The sequence below is a fragment of the Mus musculus genome, chromosome 17 (genome assembly GCF_000001635.26).
Source record: "Mus musculus strain C57BL/6J chromosome 17, GRCm38.p6 C57BL/6J".
NCBI lineage: Eukaryota > Metazoa > Chordata > Mammalia > Rodentia > Muridae > Mus > Mus musculus.
The window spans coordinates 48151470-48171211 of NC_000083.6; the positions used below are offsets into that span (position 1 = coordinate 48151470).

The following is a 19742-nucleotide window of genomic DNA, read 5'->3' on the forward strand; positions in this document are numbered from 1 at the left end:
GGAATGTTCAGAGGGCCACAGATGAAGGCAGAAATCTGAGTGTCTGACTCCCAGAGAGGAAGGCCCAGAGTAGGAGGGCAGGCTGCTTCATGAGCAAGGGTCCTGACAAGATGCCTAGAATTGTACCATCTAAGGAAGAGACAAGGGGTGGGGATATCAGTGGTGACCTCTAATCTTGACTCCCACAAAAGGAGACCCGAGAAGCACTGGACTCTCTCTTTATTTCAGACAAACCTACCTATTTAGGGGAATGACGAGAGTGTGCTGGGAATGGATTGCTCTTTTCTGAGGGTGCAGAGCACATTCCCAAGGTAATGGATAATATGAGGAGAGTGATGACCAAGCCAGCTCAAGCAGTCAAGTGGTGTAAGGATTGAAAAGAAGGAAGACAATTAGACAACATTGTAACATGAACCCAGCCAGTTCTGAGGTTGAAGCAGGTTTATTTGTTTTTCCCGCAGGCTGCTCTTATACCAATTTATCTACATGCAAACAATAAATCAGTGCTGGGTCAGAGAATAAGCAAGGCAATAAACAAAATCCAGTAAACACCATTTCTAGGGGCTAGTCATGATGACTAAGACAAAAGGACTTTCACACTTGCCTTAGCTGAGCCTGCTCTGAGTTTGCATTAGCTCAAAGATAAATGTTCTTAATCTGGGCCTATTTCCTGAGTCCCAGCTTAAAGTCAGTGTAGTGCCTATTCCTCGTTGTCAATTTGACTATATCTGGGATGATCTACAATCCAGAATTGGAACGCTCACCAGTGATCTTAATCTGGAGGCTGGGAGATAGAAGTTTCAGACCTAGATCTTGGTATGGACATCTTGAGGAATAGTGGCTATGGATTCCAGAAGATTAAGACAGGGAGTTCAAGGTCATCTGGGATTAAAGGCATGGTGGCACACACCTTTAATCTGGGCTACACCTTCTGCTGGAGATCTACATAAGGACATTGGAAGAAGGAAGGCTCACTCTTTTCCTGCTTGCCTTGTGGGATTGAGCAACTGCTAGATCCTTGGACTCCCATTCACAGCTGCTGCTGACCATTGTTGGGAGTTAGACTGCAGAGTGTAAGTACAAATTCTTTTACTATATAGAGACTACCCATAAGGTCTGTGACTCTAGCGAACCCTGAGTAATACAGTCAGATTCCTGCCTAGGCTTACCATTTTTGTCCTGCCATCATATCAAATTCCTGCCAAGTATCTAGAAGAGGTCCCAAAAGCTCTCCACAAAGTGGGCAGGTCCAGCTGAGGACATCTTATGCCTTAGATGTCACCCATGATTACAACCTCAATTCATGTCATATAGTTCCTGTTTAGCCCCCATCTCAGCTCCTCCTTTGACATAGACATGGCTTAAGGTCAGGAGTTACTGTTGTGTGCCTTCATGGCCTGTCGTCCAAATGACTTCTGTGTGACAATGAATAAGACCGTGAATACCAGTGTCTTGCTGAGGAGTCCACAGACCACGGGAATAGTAACACTGGATACAAAGCCCCTGCAGAGAGAAGAGATTGAAGGTCAGTGCAATGGCCAGCCATGCTGCAGAATCTAGTGAATTCTTCCTACATTGGACATGCATGCAGTGGAGTATAGAGATCAGGTCCAGGAGATGCATAAAGAAGGAAGGGATAACCCAGCATCTTGGCCTTCTGTGTGGAATGAATGAAGCCCACATCTAGGGAACTTTATCTCTGTGGTCAGCATTCTGACCCTCTTTTGGAGACAGTCACTGAACCTTTAGTCTCACGTTTTCCATTCAGAATCCAGGAAAAACCCAACCTCACTGAAAATCCCACTTTGGATTTGTCATGAGTTTAGCAAAATATTTCTCCAAGTTCCAGGTAGAGAGCAATAGATGTAAGGAAGAGACACACAGAGAAGAGAGAGAGAGCCCTGCCTGACCCTGGGCAGGTAGGGAAGCAGAGGACACAGGTCTCTGCATGATGGGACACAGGGACAAAGGGAGCACATGACAATGAGTCAGACAAAGGCCACTTAGAGTACACAGAGCCTTCTGAAGGTTCTGCTACTTTCCAGTCAGTGACTGTGTGCCACTTGGGTGACTAAGCCTTTAACACTTGGGCCTCTGCAGAACACATCAGACCCAGTGTGCACCCGCCATCTCTCCAGCAGGCAACATTAATACCCACTAAGTTGAAGCACAAGCCCCTCTTTTATAGTTACTATTGAATATCGATGTATTTTCATTTAAATGTCGAATTAACACAGAGAGAAGATGTTTCCTTCATTCCAACTAATCTAAAATGCCTTCTCACTGCCTTGACCAGTCTTTATTCATTTTCAGACCTAAATCATCATGAGACTAATTCTAATTATTTTAAAAATCACTTATCTGTATAAAATCTCCATAGGGAATTTGAGCATGTATGTCAATCTGCATATCATCACCTATACTAGACACCTTCTGAACATCATACTTCGTAGATTATTTGAAATTCACATTGTACCGACTTGTCTGCCAAAATTGTCCTTCAACCTCTATACCTAATGTTCTCAATTCTAATTTCAGCAAATATATAATTTCCTGTTCATCAGAAAAGCACAATCCTTTGTCAGTTATTAGTCATTGATATGACTTTTAGTTTTCTAAATTTTTATTTTTATTTGTATTCATGTGCACATAGTGGTGTCTTATGTGTAGGTTTGTGCATGTGAGTGCAGTGGCCACAGAGGCCAGAAGAGGTTGCGGGATGTCTTGAAACTGGCCATATAAATGGTTGTGAGTTGCTTGACATGAACACTCAGAATTGACCTTGGGCCTTTTGCAAGGCCAGCAAGCTCTCTTAACTGCTGAGCCACCTCTCCAATCCATTAAAAAATATATCTATATACCTATATCTATATATCTATCTATGTCTATATATCTACCTACCTCTATCTATCTATCTAAAATCATTTATCTATATACAATTTCCATGAGGATTTGAGCATGTATGGCAATGTGGATATCATCACACATACAATCTGTCTTCTGAATTCCATAATTTGGAGCTTATTCATACTGCAGAGTGAGTCAGGGTTACTGCAGGTTAGCCAACACGTGCTTAGGATTTAAAATATTCCTGCTGGGGCCTAGTGTGCAGCTCAGAGCATGGGGTGAGGATGCCTGAGGTCCTGGGTTCTGTCCTCAGCACTAAGAGAACAGAAATCTTACTAATGTAGACATGATGCAGAATGAAATAATGATGATATAGACTGGGCTTAATCAGAGACTTCAGGTCATTGGTGATATCTATCAACTCATACACTCATTTAGTTATTGCATTTCCACCTGTTTCTTCAGCCATTCGTCTATTTATCCACCATCTCTCCATACACAGCCATATACCTATCCATTCCCCCATACTCAAAGAGATAATGGGACCCTGTCCCCACTTTATTTTCTGCATAGCCTGGCTCCGGAGAAAGGCTTTGCCATATGCTGCTCTCTCCATGTTCCTGTCATATGTTCAAAGCTGTGTGTGTTGAGGCCTCTAGAACTCTCAGACAAACTAGAGTCCTGTCATCTTTATAAGCCGATTAGCCCCCCAAGGCTTGTTAAAGTGATGGGAAGCTGGCCAACATAATTGACTGTTAGAAATTGAAATTCTTATTCTAAAACTCTGAGACCAGTGGTGAAGATGTGGCTTGGAGGTAAAGCATCTATTTGCATGGATGAGGCTCTAATTTCCTTCCCCAGCATTGGTAAGAGCAGCAGCAGCAACAAAAACAACAACAACAACACAACAACAACAACAACAACAACAACATCGCTGAGAATTTATGTCCAGAAATTGTCATCCTGTCAGTGTAGAGTAAGGTACTCACACCAGTGTTGAATTCAAACAAGAAAACTAATTAAGAAAGCAAAGCAAAGCAAAGCAAAGGAAAGCAAAGGAAAGCAAAGCAAAGCAAAGCAAAGCAAAGCAAAGCAAAGCAAAGCAAAGCAAAGCAAAGCAAAGCAAAGCAAAGCAAAGCAAAGCAAAGCAAAGCAATCGCAACAACTAGAGAGAGTCATCATCTTAACTCAAGAGCCATGGGACTAGCTGGGCATGGTGGCACATCCCTATAATACTAGCACTTGGGAGGCAGCACTTGAGTTTGCAGCTAGCCTGGTCAACACAGAGTTCAAGGATAGCCAAGACTACATAGGTCTTGTCTCAAAAAAAAAAAAGTTGTCTGTTCCTCCTTCCTGCTCTGGCTCTCCTGTGTCCCTACACTACAGGGAACTAAATCGACAGAAGTTCCTGATGTATTCGAAATCCCACAGTCTGCCTGCCATGAGAATCCAGGCTCAGAGTATTCCACTGCACTATTCCACTCCTGGGTCAGTGGGGCTAATTGGCTTCGTCAATTATGTATGCCATTTCTCTCCTCTTACTTCTGATGTAAAAGAATTGTAGAAGGTGAGCTGGGGAAGACAGGAACCCCCTCCTCAGTCAGTCACCACCTGTCAGCTCTAGGGAAATTTTCACACAGTCTGGGGTGACTTGAGTCTGCTCCTGCTCCACTCTACCCCACCCCCACCTAATCCTTATCTTCTAAATTCTCTCAGGATAAGGGCTGGGGATGAAAAATATTCAAACAAGGAGCCTGGTGGCCTGAAAACACATTGGCAACACCTGCCATGTTTGTGAAGGCAACATCAGGGTCTGTAGAGGAGACAGCAATGGTTGGCTTGGGTTATGGTTACACACCTGGCAGCAATGGAGATCGGGTCCTGTGTGGTACTAAAAGTGTGAGCTCTCAGAGGTGGAAACGTGCCAGTGGCAGGAGCACTTGAATCAACTGCAAGAAGGCCCATAGAATGGACGGGTAAATGGATGGATGAGAAGTAGATGGATAAAGAATAGGGAGAGAGAGAAAAAAAATGGAGCCGAGGAGAGAAATAAAGACTGCCATTCAAGAAGCAAGGTTTCTTTTGCTAAAATCCAAAGAAATAGTGTAAAGTCTTTCTGAGTCAGAGGCAGTAAAAAAGGAACAGAAGAAAAAGAGAAAAAAGGATGGAAGGAGGCATGAGGAGAGACTTCTCCAGTAGTTAGAGTTGTGAAAATTCTCTTAGCTGCTGCAGCTCACTCTCCACCCACCTCATCCTCTCCCTGACACTGGTTCCACTATCTCTGTTAGTCATGTTCCTACATACTTACTACATGTAAGTCATGTCATTCTCAAGTTGGTTCAATGGCCACCCACATGATTGTATAGGAAATTCTTCCCACATAATCTTTTCAAGCTAGGTCCTTCTTGCAGCTTCCCACAGCCTCTGGCCCTGTGCCATTCAGAGGGTCACTTCCTAGAATAACTCATTAGAAATGCGTGCAGTGGAGAGTATAGCGCTCAGGTCTAGGAGATGCATAAAGGAGGAAGGGCTAACCCTGCATCTTGGCCTTCTCTGTGGAATGAGTGAGGCTCACATATAAGGGTTGTCACTTCTGTGGCAGTACTCTGACCCTCTTCTGGGGGTAGTCACTGTACCTTTAGCCTTAGTTCCTTATCCAGAAACCATGTAGAACCCAACCTCACTGAATAGTCCACTTCGGATTTGTCATAAGTTTAGCAAAATGTTTCTCCAAGTTCCAGGTAGGGAGCAATAGATGTAAGAAAGAGACACACAGAGAAGAGAGAGCCCTGCCTGACCCTTGGGAGATAAGGACACACAGACTCTGTTTGACACCCAAGGACAAAAGGAGAAGGTGACACTGAATCACAAGGAGGCCACATAGAGGATTAATGACATATACTTGCGTGTGGGGGTATCTCTGCAAACCATGGCCAGCAGAGGGTCCATCTGGGTGAGGCAGAAGGAAGTCTGGATCCACCAAATTCAGTAGCTTGTGTTAGTTGAAACTTCTAGGGTCTGACCCTGAGCAGTTTATTTCAGGCATACTGAACTATAGCACAATTTAGAAAAATGAGTTCCTTGATTGTAATGAACTCAATCCTGTGTCTACAACAAAGCTTAAATAACATAATAACATTGAAACTCTTTTCAAAGTACAATGACATCTTCCATGAAGATGGGTTCTATTGACTGAGAAAAAATGTTCAAGATAAGGATCTCGGGAGAATGACTGAGATAAATGGAAAAGTAAGGGTGGGGGAGGGGGAAGCCAGGCAGGTGTGATGTAACCACACAGATTGTAAGGGCAGAGGTCACCATTGCCAAATTTCTGGCAGAAAACAGGCTTTTCACCTCATTCTTTGAAGAGACAACAATGCATGTTTAACAATACTGGTTCCCCTTGTGCTTTTATGTAAGCACAAGGCCCTCAGACCCTCTACATATCAGAACTTAATGACTAACAAATCCAGACATAGCTAATGCCCATAATTTTGGCACTGAGTAGGCTGAGGCCAGAAGATCACAAATCATGCAGCCAGCATGGACCACAGAATGAGACCTTGTTTAAGTAAATAAGTAGAATGGAATGGCTTGATCAATGACCTGCTTATTAACTACAGCAAAGATGGCTTAGTGAATAACCATATGGAGCAGTATACAGAGCAGTGTAAAGTTCTGTTGGTCTGTGTCCAGACTGCAATTCTGCCTCAACAGTGGCTAGTGATTAGATGTATAGAAATGTAGAAGTGTAGCTGTGCAGAAACAGAGATTAGATAGACACAGAGATATAGATTAGATAGCTGTATAGATATATGGTGTATATACTGTAGGTGGGGCTTCTGATGCTTTGATCAGGAATCTGCTCGTGAACCCTGAAGGTCCTGTTCACCAATTGGTTCTTGATTGATCAATAAAGATGCCAACAGCCAATGGCTGGGCAGAAGAGGCTGGACTTCTAAGTTCCCAAAGGCAGGCTAGAGATACAGGAGGAGGAAAGGGAATTCACCATGCTTCAGGGAGAGAGAGAGACATCTGCCACGTGAAACACTGGTGGAATGGCCATTAACTCCTTGCCTGATTAGGTCTGGTGTATCAGACAGGAGATTAGAAACACAACTCAGTGAGGGCAGGTTTAGAGTGTCAAGCAAGGAGTAAAGGGAGTGGCAAGCTAGCCAAGGGAAGGTTAGAATTGCCCAGCCACTGAGTTGAAAGGCAGGTTAAAAAATAAGCAAGTGTGTGTGTGTGTGTGTGTGTGTGTGTGTGTGTGTGTGTGTGTGTCTTTCATCCACTGATCCAAGGGAAGTAAGGTGGTGACTGATAGTTTGTTCCTCCTAGAGCTTAAAGTAGGGTAGTAGAAACTACATGCTACAATATAGATATAACAATGTAGAGATATAGAAATGATTGACAGATTTTAGATAGATAGATAGATAGATAGATAGGTATGCCGGAGGTATCATAGAAAATCTCTCAAAAATAGAATTGAGCTCAATTAAAGAATTAATCTTGATGGCAGTACATGTAGTCATGCAAACAGTGATGGACTGGGGTAACATGCCCCTGTGTGCTGACACCACTCCAGCCTCCTGCCCTGTCTCCTATCAGGGTGACAACATCCCCAAGGCCACTTGGTAAGTTTAGCAGCTGACTGTACTGGAGAGGCACCCCATACAGGGAGGCCATCTGCAGTCTCTGATCGTGTGGTTGCTACAATACCTCCCTAGTGCCAGCCTCAGTTCCCAGAGGAACCTGCTGCTAGAAAGGCCCTGCTTCTGGCCTCTGCTAACTGCACTGCTTCCCAAGTCTAAGCTGCCAAAATTGTGTTGTTTCCTGGAGCTCTGAGCTATTGTCATGCACTGGGCTCCAGGGCACTTCCCCTCACAGCAGCTGCTCTTCACCTATCTCTTTCCTGGGATTTGCACACACTGTGGGCCCGTGAGGTGGTGGGACTCCATGTGCCCATGCATTGCTTAGGGCTTCCCTCACTCAATGACAGGTGCAGTAATAGATATACCCCAGGCCTGCTGACTCTGATGGAAGCAAGTTCAGGTGTTACCCAGACTCCACTGCAGGACACAGATTATAGCACACCTGGGAAACTGGCCCTGTTTATGTTCTGAAATACCTGCCCATCAATAGGGCAGGAGCTATGCTCTTCAGTCACATGGGCAAACAACTCATTGAATCCCAACATTTTTCTCTACAGACAGCAGGTATGGCAGCTGTTGTCCTGCCTGGACTCTGACCAACAATAATCAGTATTGGTCAATGATCCCATGCTATAAACATACTGTATAAAGTTACAGGGTGGGAGAGATGTAGCCATAGTTAGAATGTGAGCAGGGTGCCAACCTCCTGTGACATGGAAAATAAAGGCAAGAAAGCAAATGTCAGTTCTGGAAAGATGGCTCAGTGGTTAAGAGCATACACTGCTCTTCCAGCAGGGCCTTTGTTGCATTTCTCCGCAGCACATTGGGCATCTCACAGCTTGCTATAACTCTAACTAGAAGGATCCAATGCCTCCTGCAGCCTATGCAGGCACCTGAACTCATGTGTACAATTTACAGACACAAGGACACATAGACACACACAACCCCCCCCCTACATACACACACACAGAAACTGAAAAGTTAACATTTTTTAAAAGGAAAAGAAAGATCATTGCTGACTCTCACTAGATTGCAAATGTTATTTAGTCCATGAAGCCCTACTCCATGCAAGTACTTGAGCTGGTACTGAAAGAAAGATGAATTTTCAAGACCTGTAAGTCATATAAAGTACTCAGAAATTGCTGGTTGTTTGTGAGCCTAGAGGCCGCCTGGGGCTGAGAACAAAGAAGAACAAACCCTGGCATGCTCGTCGTTAAAGCATTCCTGGGAACAGCTTGACCATAAAGATAAAGAGGAATGTGCGGACATAACAGGGCAATCTGAACTGAGTCAACAACCATCTGTCCCGGTAACTCCCTCTGCCCATTGCCCTTTGATGCAGTTTAAAGTCATAAATTAACCAGATACTCTGCTGGCATTGATAAACATCCAACTCACAGAACCCTGACACCCTGTCCTGCACGCATTCTTTTGCTGACATGTAATCTTTCTGCTGATGTTTGAATAAGACAATAGTGTGTTGTTATGCTGAATTCCCCAACCCTAAGCCATTTACCCCATAAAACCCCCTAGCTTTTGAGCATCGGGGTCGAATCCACTATGTCCTGCGTGAGATACGTTTCAACTCGGAGCTCCGCCATTAAACGGCCTCGTGTGTTTGCAGCAAGAAGGATTCTCATGTTTCTTTGGGTGCACTCTCTCTCCCGAGACCCCCTTTTGGGGACCCCAAAAGGGGGTCTTACAGTACCAAGCAAGAGAATGGAAGAGGAAGAAATACTATGTCTCCCCCCCAAGCCTGGAAAAGGAGTCCACACTCACAGAGAAATGAATGCCATGAGCACACCACATCTATTTCACGAGGAATATGTTTTTCTTGGTGCTGAGGATGGAACCAGAGCTTTGTACATCCTTAGCCCATGCTCTGAGCCACCTACTCAGCCTAGAGCCACACACTAAACCCAAGATGGCCACCCTGCAGTAATGCCACCCCATTTCCACACTGTGGATCACATGCACAATATTTTAAAAATATTTTTTGAGATTTTATTTATTCTTATTTATGTATATATGTGTTTGCCTAATATATTTGGGCACTGTGTAGGTGAAATGTCTGCCCATGAAGGCCAGAAGAGGGTGTAGGTACTGGAATTATAGATAATTGTGATATACTGTGTGGGGGCTGGGAATCAAACCCAGGTCTTCTGGAAGCACAGCTAGAGTCTTAACCACTGAGTCATCTCTCCAGCCCTGGAAATTCTGATATTTAGAAGACAGCTTGTATATGTAATAGTATGCAGAGTCATACAAATGCTCAAAAAATCTCTCATAGAAAATTTGTTGGGATGAAAGATTTAAAAAATTAGCCTGGCAGAAGTGGCAGAGGCAGGTGGGTCTCTGTAAGTTCAAGGCCAGCCTGGGCTACAGAATGAGTTTCAGGACATCCCAGGCTACACAGAAAAGTTTTGTCTTGAAAAACAACAAAAGATAATTTTAAGATGAAAACAGCTAAGAGCAGGCAAATCACTGTGGGCTTATGACTTTTCTGATGGATGGAAACATGTGTATATTGAAATTATTATTCTGAGGAGTGGGGAGCAATGTTTAAGGATAGTTTTGTATGTGTGTATGTGTGTGTGTGTGTATGGATGAATGTATTTTATATAGAGTTGCTCTCTCTATATATATCTGGCTGTCTTGAAGCTGACACTAGGCTGGCCTCAAGCTCACAGAGATCCTCATGGATATTCTCTTCCTGCCCTGCCACAAGTCCCCAAGTGCTGGGATAAAAGGTGTGTGTGCACACATGCCCTGCTGAAGGATAATCTTAGCAGAGAAAAGGATGTTATGTGTGTAATTAGAACAGGTACCAGGCTAAGGTGTGTATCAATAAAGACACTCCACGTGACTATGGGTGGGACCAGATTGGATCAATGGGAACAATAAAGACTTTTATCACTGATGACACAACATTTAAATGGAAAAATATTCTAAGATATAACAACATTCATTAGTAACTACAAAAGGGAATGTGCGCGCTAAGGTGGTGGCCCTTCACTTGGTCCGCTGCTGCCATTTGGATCTGAGTTGATCACAAAAGTGACACTGTTAGTAAGTGACACAGAGGATAACGTTGAGATCAGTCAGAGGCTTGGGCCTTTGGGGAATCCATCATATCATCTATCTATTTCTGTTCTTATGTCTATCATCCAACCATCCACTCTTTAATTCATCCCGCCATTCAGTCATCGTGTATCTGTCCAGTCACCCATGCATACAAATATATATTTATGCACACATTCAACCATTCACCCATTCACCATCCACCGTGTATCCATCCCCAACGGGGATGTAACCTAGCCTGTTCCCCCCTCTTCATTTTTCTCAATGTCATGACCATGGAGGGTACAGCTTAGCTGTATGCTGCTACCACAATACATTGTCTCACCACAGATCCAAAAGCCATGCAGTGAAACCTCTAGAACTCAGAGACAAAGAATGCCTGTCCTCTTTTAAACCTATTGTCTCAGGCATTTGGTACAAAAATGAAGAGGTGACAGACATAAGCATAGGTTAAGAATCTCCTGAAAAATCTGATTTTATCATGTATGGTAACCAGGGTCTCAGGCTAGTTTGATCCCTAGCACTGCAAACAAAGCATGCTGAGTCCAGCATCATTTCCATAACTTGAAGTTCCTTTATTCTATGGCAGTGTGCTCCTTCAGTCTATGGTAGGATGCTATTTCAGTCTATGGTAGGGTGCTCCTTCAGTCTATAGTAGGGTGCTCCTTCAGTCTATATTATGGTGCTCCTTCAGTCTATGGGAGGGTCCTCTAACCAGCGTTGAAATCAAATGAAACAAAAATTAAGTAAAGTCAAAAAGAATGAATGATCAATACTAGATGGTCATAGTATAATACCTGTGGAGTCAAGTGATAGCCACCTCTAGCTCTGGTCTTCTAGTATCCCAATAGTATCCCTGGGAACTGTTGGGCCCCAGGGGTTCCTGGCTCACCCAATGATACATAGTCTAGTCTACTTGACATGAGAATTCATCCTGCTTCTGTGTTGGCAGGATTAATAGTGTTCATCAAAAATTGGTATTTCCATCCTCCTCCTACTCTGATGTGCAAGAAAACATGGAAGGTGAGCTGGGGAACACAGGAGCCACCTACACATCCAGCCACCCCCTCCCTCTCGGGAAATTCCCATATAGAGTATTGACTCATGTCTGATCCTGCTCCACCCACCCCACATCCTCATCCCCACATCCTTTCAACACAAGGATGAAAAAATATAGGATGTATAAACCAGGAGCCATGAAAACATACCTGTCAGCATCTGTCCCATTTATGATGATGACTCTAGGATCAGGAGAGGAAACAACAGTGGTGGGCTGGGGTAGAGATCGGGTTGTAGTTGTGTCACTGGGTGAGTGTTTTGTGGTAATAAGGGTAGGAAGCTTAGTTAGCCTTGTAGCAGGAATGATGTCAGGAGTGGACACAACTGAAGAACCTGCAAGAAGACACGGGAGGTGGATAGATGAATGGGTGGAGAGATAATGGATGGGTGGGCAGATGGGTTGGTGGGTGGATGCATAGATGGAGAGATAGATTTATGGATTGATGGACAGATGGACAGATGAGTAGGTGAAGAGAAATGGAGCTGAGGAAAATGAAAGCAGCCATCCAAGAAGCAAGTTTTTTTTTTTTTTTAATCTAAAACCAAAGAAATAGTGTAAAGTTATCCTGAGTCAGAAGCAGTAAAAAAGGAATGGAAGGAGAAAAAGAGAAACAGTGGAAAGAGGCGTGAGGAGAGACTTCTTGAGCTGTTTGAGTTGTGAGAATTCTTTTGCCTGCTGCTGATCACTCTCAAACCTGCCCCATCCTCTCCCTGACACCGTTCTCGCTACCTCTGTAAGTCACATCACTCTCAAGCTGTCCTTTACTGGATATTGTGACTGAGATCCATCTTGGCTTTGGCACACATATTCTTTGTTCTCAGGAGGCCTGTTCCTTCCCTCTCTGCCATCCCTGACACATCCACTGTTACTCCCTGGGGATATAGAGCCCAGCGAGGCAGCAACTCCTCCTCAGAGAATTCAGAAATTCACAGTGGGGACTTGTTAGTGCATGATCCCTACAGAAATGAGCCTAGAGACTTGTTCCTCATAAGCAAGTGTCACTTCAGGTCTACTGAGGCAGGGTCTGCATTTGACATAAGGTCTTCATATGGTTCCTGCCTACAGCAAGACCTAAGATACATAGTTTAGTATGGGAGGGGCCCCGATGGCATCTTGAGAAGAGGAGGGTAGATTGCAAGAGGCTTCCTAAGAATGTAACTTCTAAGCAGACATTTGGGAAATGAAACCCAGCTATCTTCCAAGTCTACTGTTCACCCTTTACTGACCCATGCTACCCAAGGGTATCCATGTATAGGAGCTCCCAATGACTCCTGGCCTGCAATGGACCTGTGATGAAGATTCTGGGAGAAAGCCAGGCTGCTAGAATCTCTGTCTTCCAATGCATCCTTACCTGACCTAGCTCTTTCTACACACCCACAGCTTGTACTTTGTAAGCCTGAAAGAATGGCTGAGCTATGTAAGAATTGTTTTTCTTCAGAGCTCGGATACATTTGTTCCTTGTTTTGTTTTTTAATTGTAAGAGCCACATGATATATGGTTCAGGGAACTCAAACTCTGTAAATGATCCCTATGTGTGCACACGCAAATTGTCATGTGAATGTGGATACACACATGCGAGAGTGTACATGAATGTAGAGGCTAGATTTCAACCTCAGGTGTCATTCTTCAAGATACCTTACTTTTTGAGTCAGAGTCTTACCTTTCTCTTGAAATTTGTTGATTCAGCTAGGCTGGCTGGCCAGTGTGGTCCCAAGGAAGTATTATTGGTGTAGGCCACCACTACATGCTTTTTAATGCTTACTATTGAGGGTAGAACTCACATATTCATGGCAGACTTTGTACCAGCAGTGAGGGTAGAACTCACATGTTCATGGCAGACTGCATCAGCCGAGATGTCTCTCCAGCCCTACCTTTACTACCTTTGAATGCGCCACACACTTTTGATACCTATCTTAGTTAGGGCTGCCATTGCTGTGAAGACACCATGACCATGACAACTCTTACAAAGGAAAACAATTAACTGGGGCAGGCTTACAGTTCAGAGGTTTAGTCCAGGATCATTATGGAGGGAATCACAGGGGTGTGCGGGCAGACATGGTGCTGGAGAAAAAGCTAAGAGTTCTACATCTGGATCCAAAGGCTGCAGCAAGAGAGAGCTATCCTAGAGCTCTCTAGCATCTGAAACCTCAAAGTCCACCTTCAGTGGCTTCAACCTCCTCCAACAAGGCCACACCTACTTCAACAAGGCCACACCTCCTACAGGTGCCATTCCATAGGAACCTATGAGGACCATTTTCCTTCAAACCACCATAATACCTAATGTCTCTCCTGCATGGAATGGACCTGGGGTCCATACATGGATGGGGCTGACCTTCAGGTACCCCCACTTAACCAACTGTCTAGGCAGCATGGAGAGGGCTATGTTGAAGCTCTGAGTATCATAGACAAATGCAAGGAGCCTGGCATCTCTGTAGTTTTCAGAATGAGCTATGAAGGGGTCTGGGGACCAGTGGAGGTCCCAGGACTGTCATCCCAAAGCTCACAGGTTCTGAATTATTAATAGCACATCCAAATGAGAAGTCTTCCTCACTGTCACTCAGGGACTGCCTCCATCTACTCCGAGGTCTCTGTGTGCTGGAGCCCACCAACCCTGCAGCAGGTTCTGATGTAATTACAGCCAGGGACAGTCAGGAATGGAAGGCTGTGAATGCTTGAGGGAACTTTAAGATTCTTCCAGATTAATGGTGTAGGAGGGATAGCTCAGCAGATGAAGACCTTTGCTGCCAAGCCTGATGAACTAAATTCAGCCAAAGAACATTTGCATGTCCACCATCGCATGAGCATGCGTACACATACAATTCTAATGGCACATTGCTGTCAGCAACAACAGTGTTCAGAAAAACTGGCTCTTACCAGTTTCTCCCGAGACACTAGCAAGCCTGGGTCCTAGCATCCACAGCAACCTTAACAAGCTTGTGGCCTTGGGGGAGGAGGGTCTTTCATTGTACCTCAGTTTTCAGCTACTAGAGCAGGCATTGTCAAACTTCCTAATGCTGTGGACCTTTAATAATAAGTTCTTCATGTTGTTGTGAACCTCAATGATAAAAAGATCTCATTGCTGCTTCATAGTTGTAATTTTGCTAATATTATGAATCATAATGCAAATATGTGATATGAGACCTCTGTAGGGCTCTTGACCCACAGGTTGAGAACATCTCTACTAGAGGAAGCTGTTTCTTGAGTCCTCTTCAACTCTGGAGCCTTGAGACCCAGGAAGGCTGAGAGCCACATGGAAGGGGAAGCTCACCTTTTGACACCACCAGGTGGATATTTCTGAGATAAACTGACGTGTTATTTGCAACAATCCCACAGTGATAGATGCCCGAGTCACTCATCTTGAGCTTAGTCATGGTGACAGTGAAGAAGTTGAAGCGAGAAGACTGCTGGATGAGGAATCTTGGCTTCTCGGCACTTTTGCTGACGAAGGGGTAACACAAGTTGTCTATTTGCTTACACCAGATCTTCTCGCTGGAGTGGTAGAGCGAATCATACCAGCATGTCACAGAAACAGTCTCACCCTCCTGTGTTCGAAGTAACTCCGGGTTCTGTGTCCAGGAGCCTGGGAATAAATGTTTCATGTCAGAGAGCCCCCATCCTCTGCAGCAGCAGGAGGAGATGGGTTCCCTTCTCAGGGAGAGACCCTCTGTGTGTCTATGCTCAGAACTTTTTGAAGGCAGCGGCTGGCCACAGCCCCCCATGTACTCTGCCCTCACAAGCACAGAGCCCCATTGTGCACACCTCCTGCCCCCTGCCCTCTCTTCAACCTGGTTTCTTCCCTCTGTCCTTGTCCCTGTCCTCACCTGAGGCCAGGAGCAGCAGCAGCACTGGGGAGAGCAGGTATGTGGGCTCCCAGGCCATCACTGAGTCCTCCTGAGCTGTGATGTTGAGCAAGAAAGGAGGGGAGCTCTGAAGAGAGGAGAGCAACCCTGGGCAGGATTCAGGAGCCACCACAGCCAGTTCTGCAGGAGCTCCCGAGGAAGGCAGAGACCTCTGTGGATGAGAGAGAAGCTGGGCAAGGTCTGTGCAGTCCTGTGGATCCTCCAGCTACAGCCTTGCTCTGAACTAGATGAAAGCTCTCAGAGACTCTGATCTCCTGCCTCACAAGGCCAGGCCTGAGGAGAGCTGAGAACGCCCAGGAGGAAAGTGAAGTAAGAGAATTCTCATTTCTCCTCCCTGGCCAGTTCCACCACTTCCTCTTTAGCTTAAAGTCTCTGTTCTCCACCCAAGATGCACTCACAGAAGGCAGGTGACAGAGTCAGAGGCCCTTTGGAGACCTGGCTAGAACTCTAAGCCCTGCTTGCCCTCAGGTCAGACCCTTCCTACCAGCCCACCTGTCACATGTGGAGCAGAGGCCATGAGAGGAAAGGAGATGGGCATTTATTCTCAGGAATGGAGGAGCAAGGGAGTGGGCAGGAGCCTGGTCAGGGTGGGGGATGGGAAAGCTGGGCATGAAGGAAGACTTCAGAATGGGGGAAGGGAAAGGGGAGCCCCAGGCCCTATGTTACCCCACACATCCAGTTTCCCCAACATGCCACATTCACTGCTAAGAATTAGATGAATTCATTAAACATTTTAAAAATAGTTGTCACAGGACAGCGAGATGCTTCAGCAGGTAAGGACACTTGCTACCCAGACTGAGAACCATGACCCACAGGCTAAAATGTGAGACTCAATTCCCAACAGCAGTGTGCTCGATTCCACACAGAAAAAAAAAAAACTTAAAGTAAATAAATATGCATGTCAGTGCATGCGCTATGAAATATCAATAGCTACAGGCTGTTCCCAGTTATCAGATAAGTAAGGAGAAAACCAGGCATGATGGTGCCTGACTATCATCCTAGAACTTAGGAGGCAGAGGCAGGAGGATGGAGAGGTCATGTTTATCCTTGGCTACGTAGCAAGTTCAATCAGGGCTACATGAGGCCTGTAGGCAGCCGGCCTAACCCTAAAAGATGGCGCCGGTCTCTGGTACACCCTCACCATAAACAACACCACTGCGCAGGCGCTAGCCCAAATCTGGCGCCAACCCCTCCCAAGCGGGTGCATGCAAATTAAAGTGCCGGCAGACTGACCAATCCCAGGAGGACACATAGCCCTCCCCAGTGCTGGGGTGTATATAAGCAGTCCTCCCTGGGTTCCTGGGGTTCCCTTAGCATTGAGGCATTCCTGCAATAAAGCTGTTGAGAGGAATCCGACCGTGTTGTGTTTTTCCTTGCCGGACGAGGTGAGCACAACAGAGGCCCTGTCTCAAATAAACAAATAAATAAAAATAAAATGTAAAAACCTGTAATAGTGGGGAACCTTTAAATGGAAATGCAGTGCTTCAGGTAGGATGCCAGGGAGCAAGGGCTGAAGCCGATGGGCACAGGACTTGTGAAAGGCTCTGAGGAAGAACGGGACAGAGGATTGAGCGTGGTGCAGGCACTGGGGAAGTGCAGGTCACCCTGGGAGGAGGCCTGAGAAGTGGGAAAGCCTTTAATCAAGTTGGCAAAGGGATGCCAAGCCTTTAGATACCAGTATCAATCAGACAGTAGCAAGACAAGGTGTCTAGGGGTGAGTTGGGCCTTGGCAGGGTGACATTCTGAAGCTGAAGGGCTAGCTAGGTGACTCCTCACCACTCCCAGCATGAAGCAGGAAGTCCGAGGATGCTGAGGGCAGACCTGCAGCATCCTTCCCAGTGAACAAAGCAAGGCAAGCCTTCTGCAGCCACTGTGTAAACTCTATGGGAGAGTGCACAACTATGGCCGCAGGGTTACTTCACCTGCTCCTTGCATGTAAGACAACCAGCCCTGTGAGGGGTGGTCAGTCCCTACAGCCTTTAGCTCATGAGACTGTTGCGAGGCAGGCAGCATCGCTGGCCTGTCTGGTACCCTAGCTGGTTATGCCCCTTCCAAACCTAAGTCTACATTGCTTCTGGCTCTGCTAGAGCTCAAGAAAGAAAGGCAAGAAGAGCAAGGAGACTGGGCTGGGGTTTGAAAAAAGAGAAGCCATGCAGGCTGCAGGAGCTGAGGAAATAGGTTACTTCAGCACTCCTCTGTTTTCAGTGTTTCTACCTGTTGGAGACCATCCCATGAGAAAGTGAGCCCTTCACAATCTCCTTAACAGGTCAAATGGCCTTGTACTAAGAGCTGGTTATCACCCCCCTTTCCTCCCTGTTCCTTTCTTGGCACCTAGAGGCTGTAAAAGCTGAATTATAGTCCCCTCTTCCCTATTTCTTCCTGAGTTCTCATGCCATCCAAGGACATGAGTTATGCCTGAGCCCAGCCTGACCCCCAAGGCTGTCAAGGAGGATCGATGTTCCAGAGATAAGATCCAGAGTGCCCGCTGCTTGGCGCCTGACTTCGGCCCCCATGTCAGCAGTTGCCCATTTCTTTGTTCTTTGTATAATTCTCCCTCGACCCCTCCCATATTCCCCGCGATGTATGCTTTAAAAAGAAGGCACCTCAGCCTAATAAACGAGACCTCGATAGGCACCCTTCCTGGTCTCCTACTCTTCTTTCTTTTCCTCCCATCTCCTTCCAGGTTTGCGGTCCCCCTCGCACCCACGAATAACTGAATCCCGCGGGACGAGATACCTACCACTTGGGGCAGGATTAGAGAGAACATCTCTCATGCATTGCTGGCTCACAGAACCCCACCCCTGTGTGAACACACACGAGTGGGTGGGTATCATTTTCACACTCTCCTATCTAACTTCTTCTCTGAAGACTTTCATGCACCCATCACTGGGGCCAGTCCCTGGCCTCCTCTGTCCACATAGCTCCTATAGCAGGCAGCCTTGCCAAGGTCCAGACTGTGCAGTGTCTGTACCCACATCTCTATAACCTCCTGCGGGCATCACCTACCTCCTGACAACAGCCCATGCTCTGAGCTACACAGAGAAATCTCCCCCATGAAACCACCTGACCATCCTGAGCTTGCAGCATCTCCAAGGCTCCTCTCTCTGAAGGACTCAAGCTTGTCCTGCCTCCTGGAACACAGCATCTGACCATGTGTGAGGGTCTAATGTATAAGCAACTGCTCTGTGCCTTCTCTTCCTCAGTTGCTGTCAGACTGAGGACAGAGCTGGCTGACTTCCCTTCCCTGCCTGCCCTGCCTCTCTAGATGTTGAGCTGTGCTCATGCAGCTGACATGCACATGGCCTTGTCCTAGAAGGTGGTGTCCAGGGCTTCTCTCCCTCTTCCTGTCCAGAAGGGGACACAGTATCAGAGAGGGACAATGACTCATCGTAGTCACACTGATGTGAAGGGGTACACTGGGGGATTCGAACTCAGGCCTTGACCTCAGGACCATTGCATGTTAACTATTCACAAGGAGATGGCACTGAAGAGGCGACTGCAATGGTTTGAGTGAGATGTTCCCCATTGTTTCAGGTGTCTGAACACTTGGTACCCAGCTGGGAGTGCTGTTGGGACAGTTTAGGAGGAACCTTGCTGGAGGAAGTATGTCATACGGTTTGGGCTTTGAGAGCTAAGTCCTTACCCTACTCTGTGTCCTTCTCTCTCTGCTTTGTGCTTGTGGACCAAAATGTGAGCTTGCAGCTTCCTGCTCCAGCCTGCTGCATGCTGCCATGCTTCTCTGTCAGTGGAGTCTCATCTCTTTAGGGACAGTGAGCCCAAATAAGTTCTTCCTTTCATAAGTTGCCTTTGGTCATGGTGTGACCAGAGGGCTTCTGTGCAGGTTCCTGATAGGGTAGATCAGGAATGATACAAATAAAGAAGATAGACCTTGCAGAAGTTGCACCCGCCTCAATTCTAGGAAGTGCCTTCCCATGACAAAACAGGGCTTGAGAGTCCCCTCTTAAGGAGCTCTCTTTGGGAGTTTCCCCACTGGATACATGTTACCATCTCTTAGCCAATGATGAGTTAATATTCTGTTCCTATCTCCCACAGGAGCAAATCCTGCCCTCAATCCAAATACATAGAAAGCCTGAAAAAGCAAAGCATTGGGATCATCTATTGCACACACACATCCACATGCATGCACACACTCAAACATGCACACTCCCACACATGTCACTCCTGTCCAAGCCACTTCTTTTTCTACTCAGGCATCTATCTAGGTCTCATTGCCTCTTCTCA

At 46.0% G+C, this 19742-nt stretch overlaps 1 protein-coding gene across 2 annotated transcripts; it reads right to left on the reverse strand.

Annotated features, from left to right (window-relative positions):
- Positions 1-426: 426 nt before the first annotated feature.
- A530064D06Rik (RIKEN cDNA A530064D06 gene) lies at positions 427-15788 on the reverse strand. 2 transcript variants are annotated; one of them, NM_178796.6, is made up of 4 exons: positions 15462-15788; positions 14909-15220; positions 11789-11972; positions 427-1503 (listed from the first exon to the last, which is right to left on the reverse strand). In NM_178796.6, exons 1-4 carry the CDS (start codon positions 15517-15519, stop codon positions 1368-1370), a joined length of 690 nt encoding a protein of 229 aa, NP_848911.2. In that variant the 5' UTR covers positions 15520-15788; the 3' UTR covers positions 427-1367. The 2 variants fall into 2 exon arrangements, with proteins under 2 accessions (NP_848911.2, NP_001107028.1); NM_001113556.1 differs by lacking the exon at positions 11789-11972.
- Between the last annotated feature and the right edge of the window lie 3954 nt (positions 15789-19742).

Coding starts and splice junctions, on each gene's coding strand:
- A530064D06Rik (NM_178796.6), bottom strand. CDS start 15,519: ATGGCCTGGGAGCCCACATACCTGCTCTCCCCAGTGCTGCTGCTGCTC. Junction 11,973..14,908: donor CCACCTGGTGGTGTCAAAAG/GTGAGCTTCCCC, acceptor GTCTTCTTGCAG/GTTCTTCAGTTGTGTCCACT. Junction 1,504..11,788: donor AATGGGACAGATGCTGACAG/GTATGTTTTCAT, acceptor TTCTCTCTGCAG/GGGCTTTGTATCCAGTGTTA.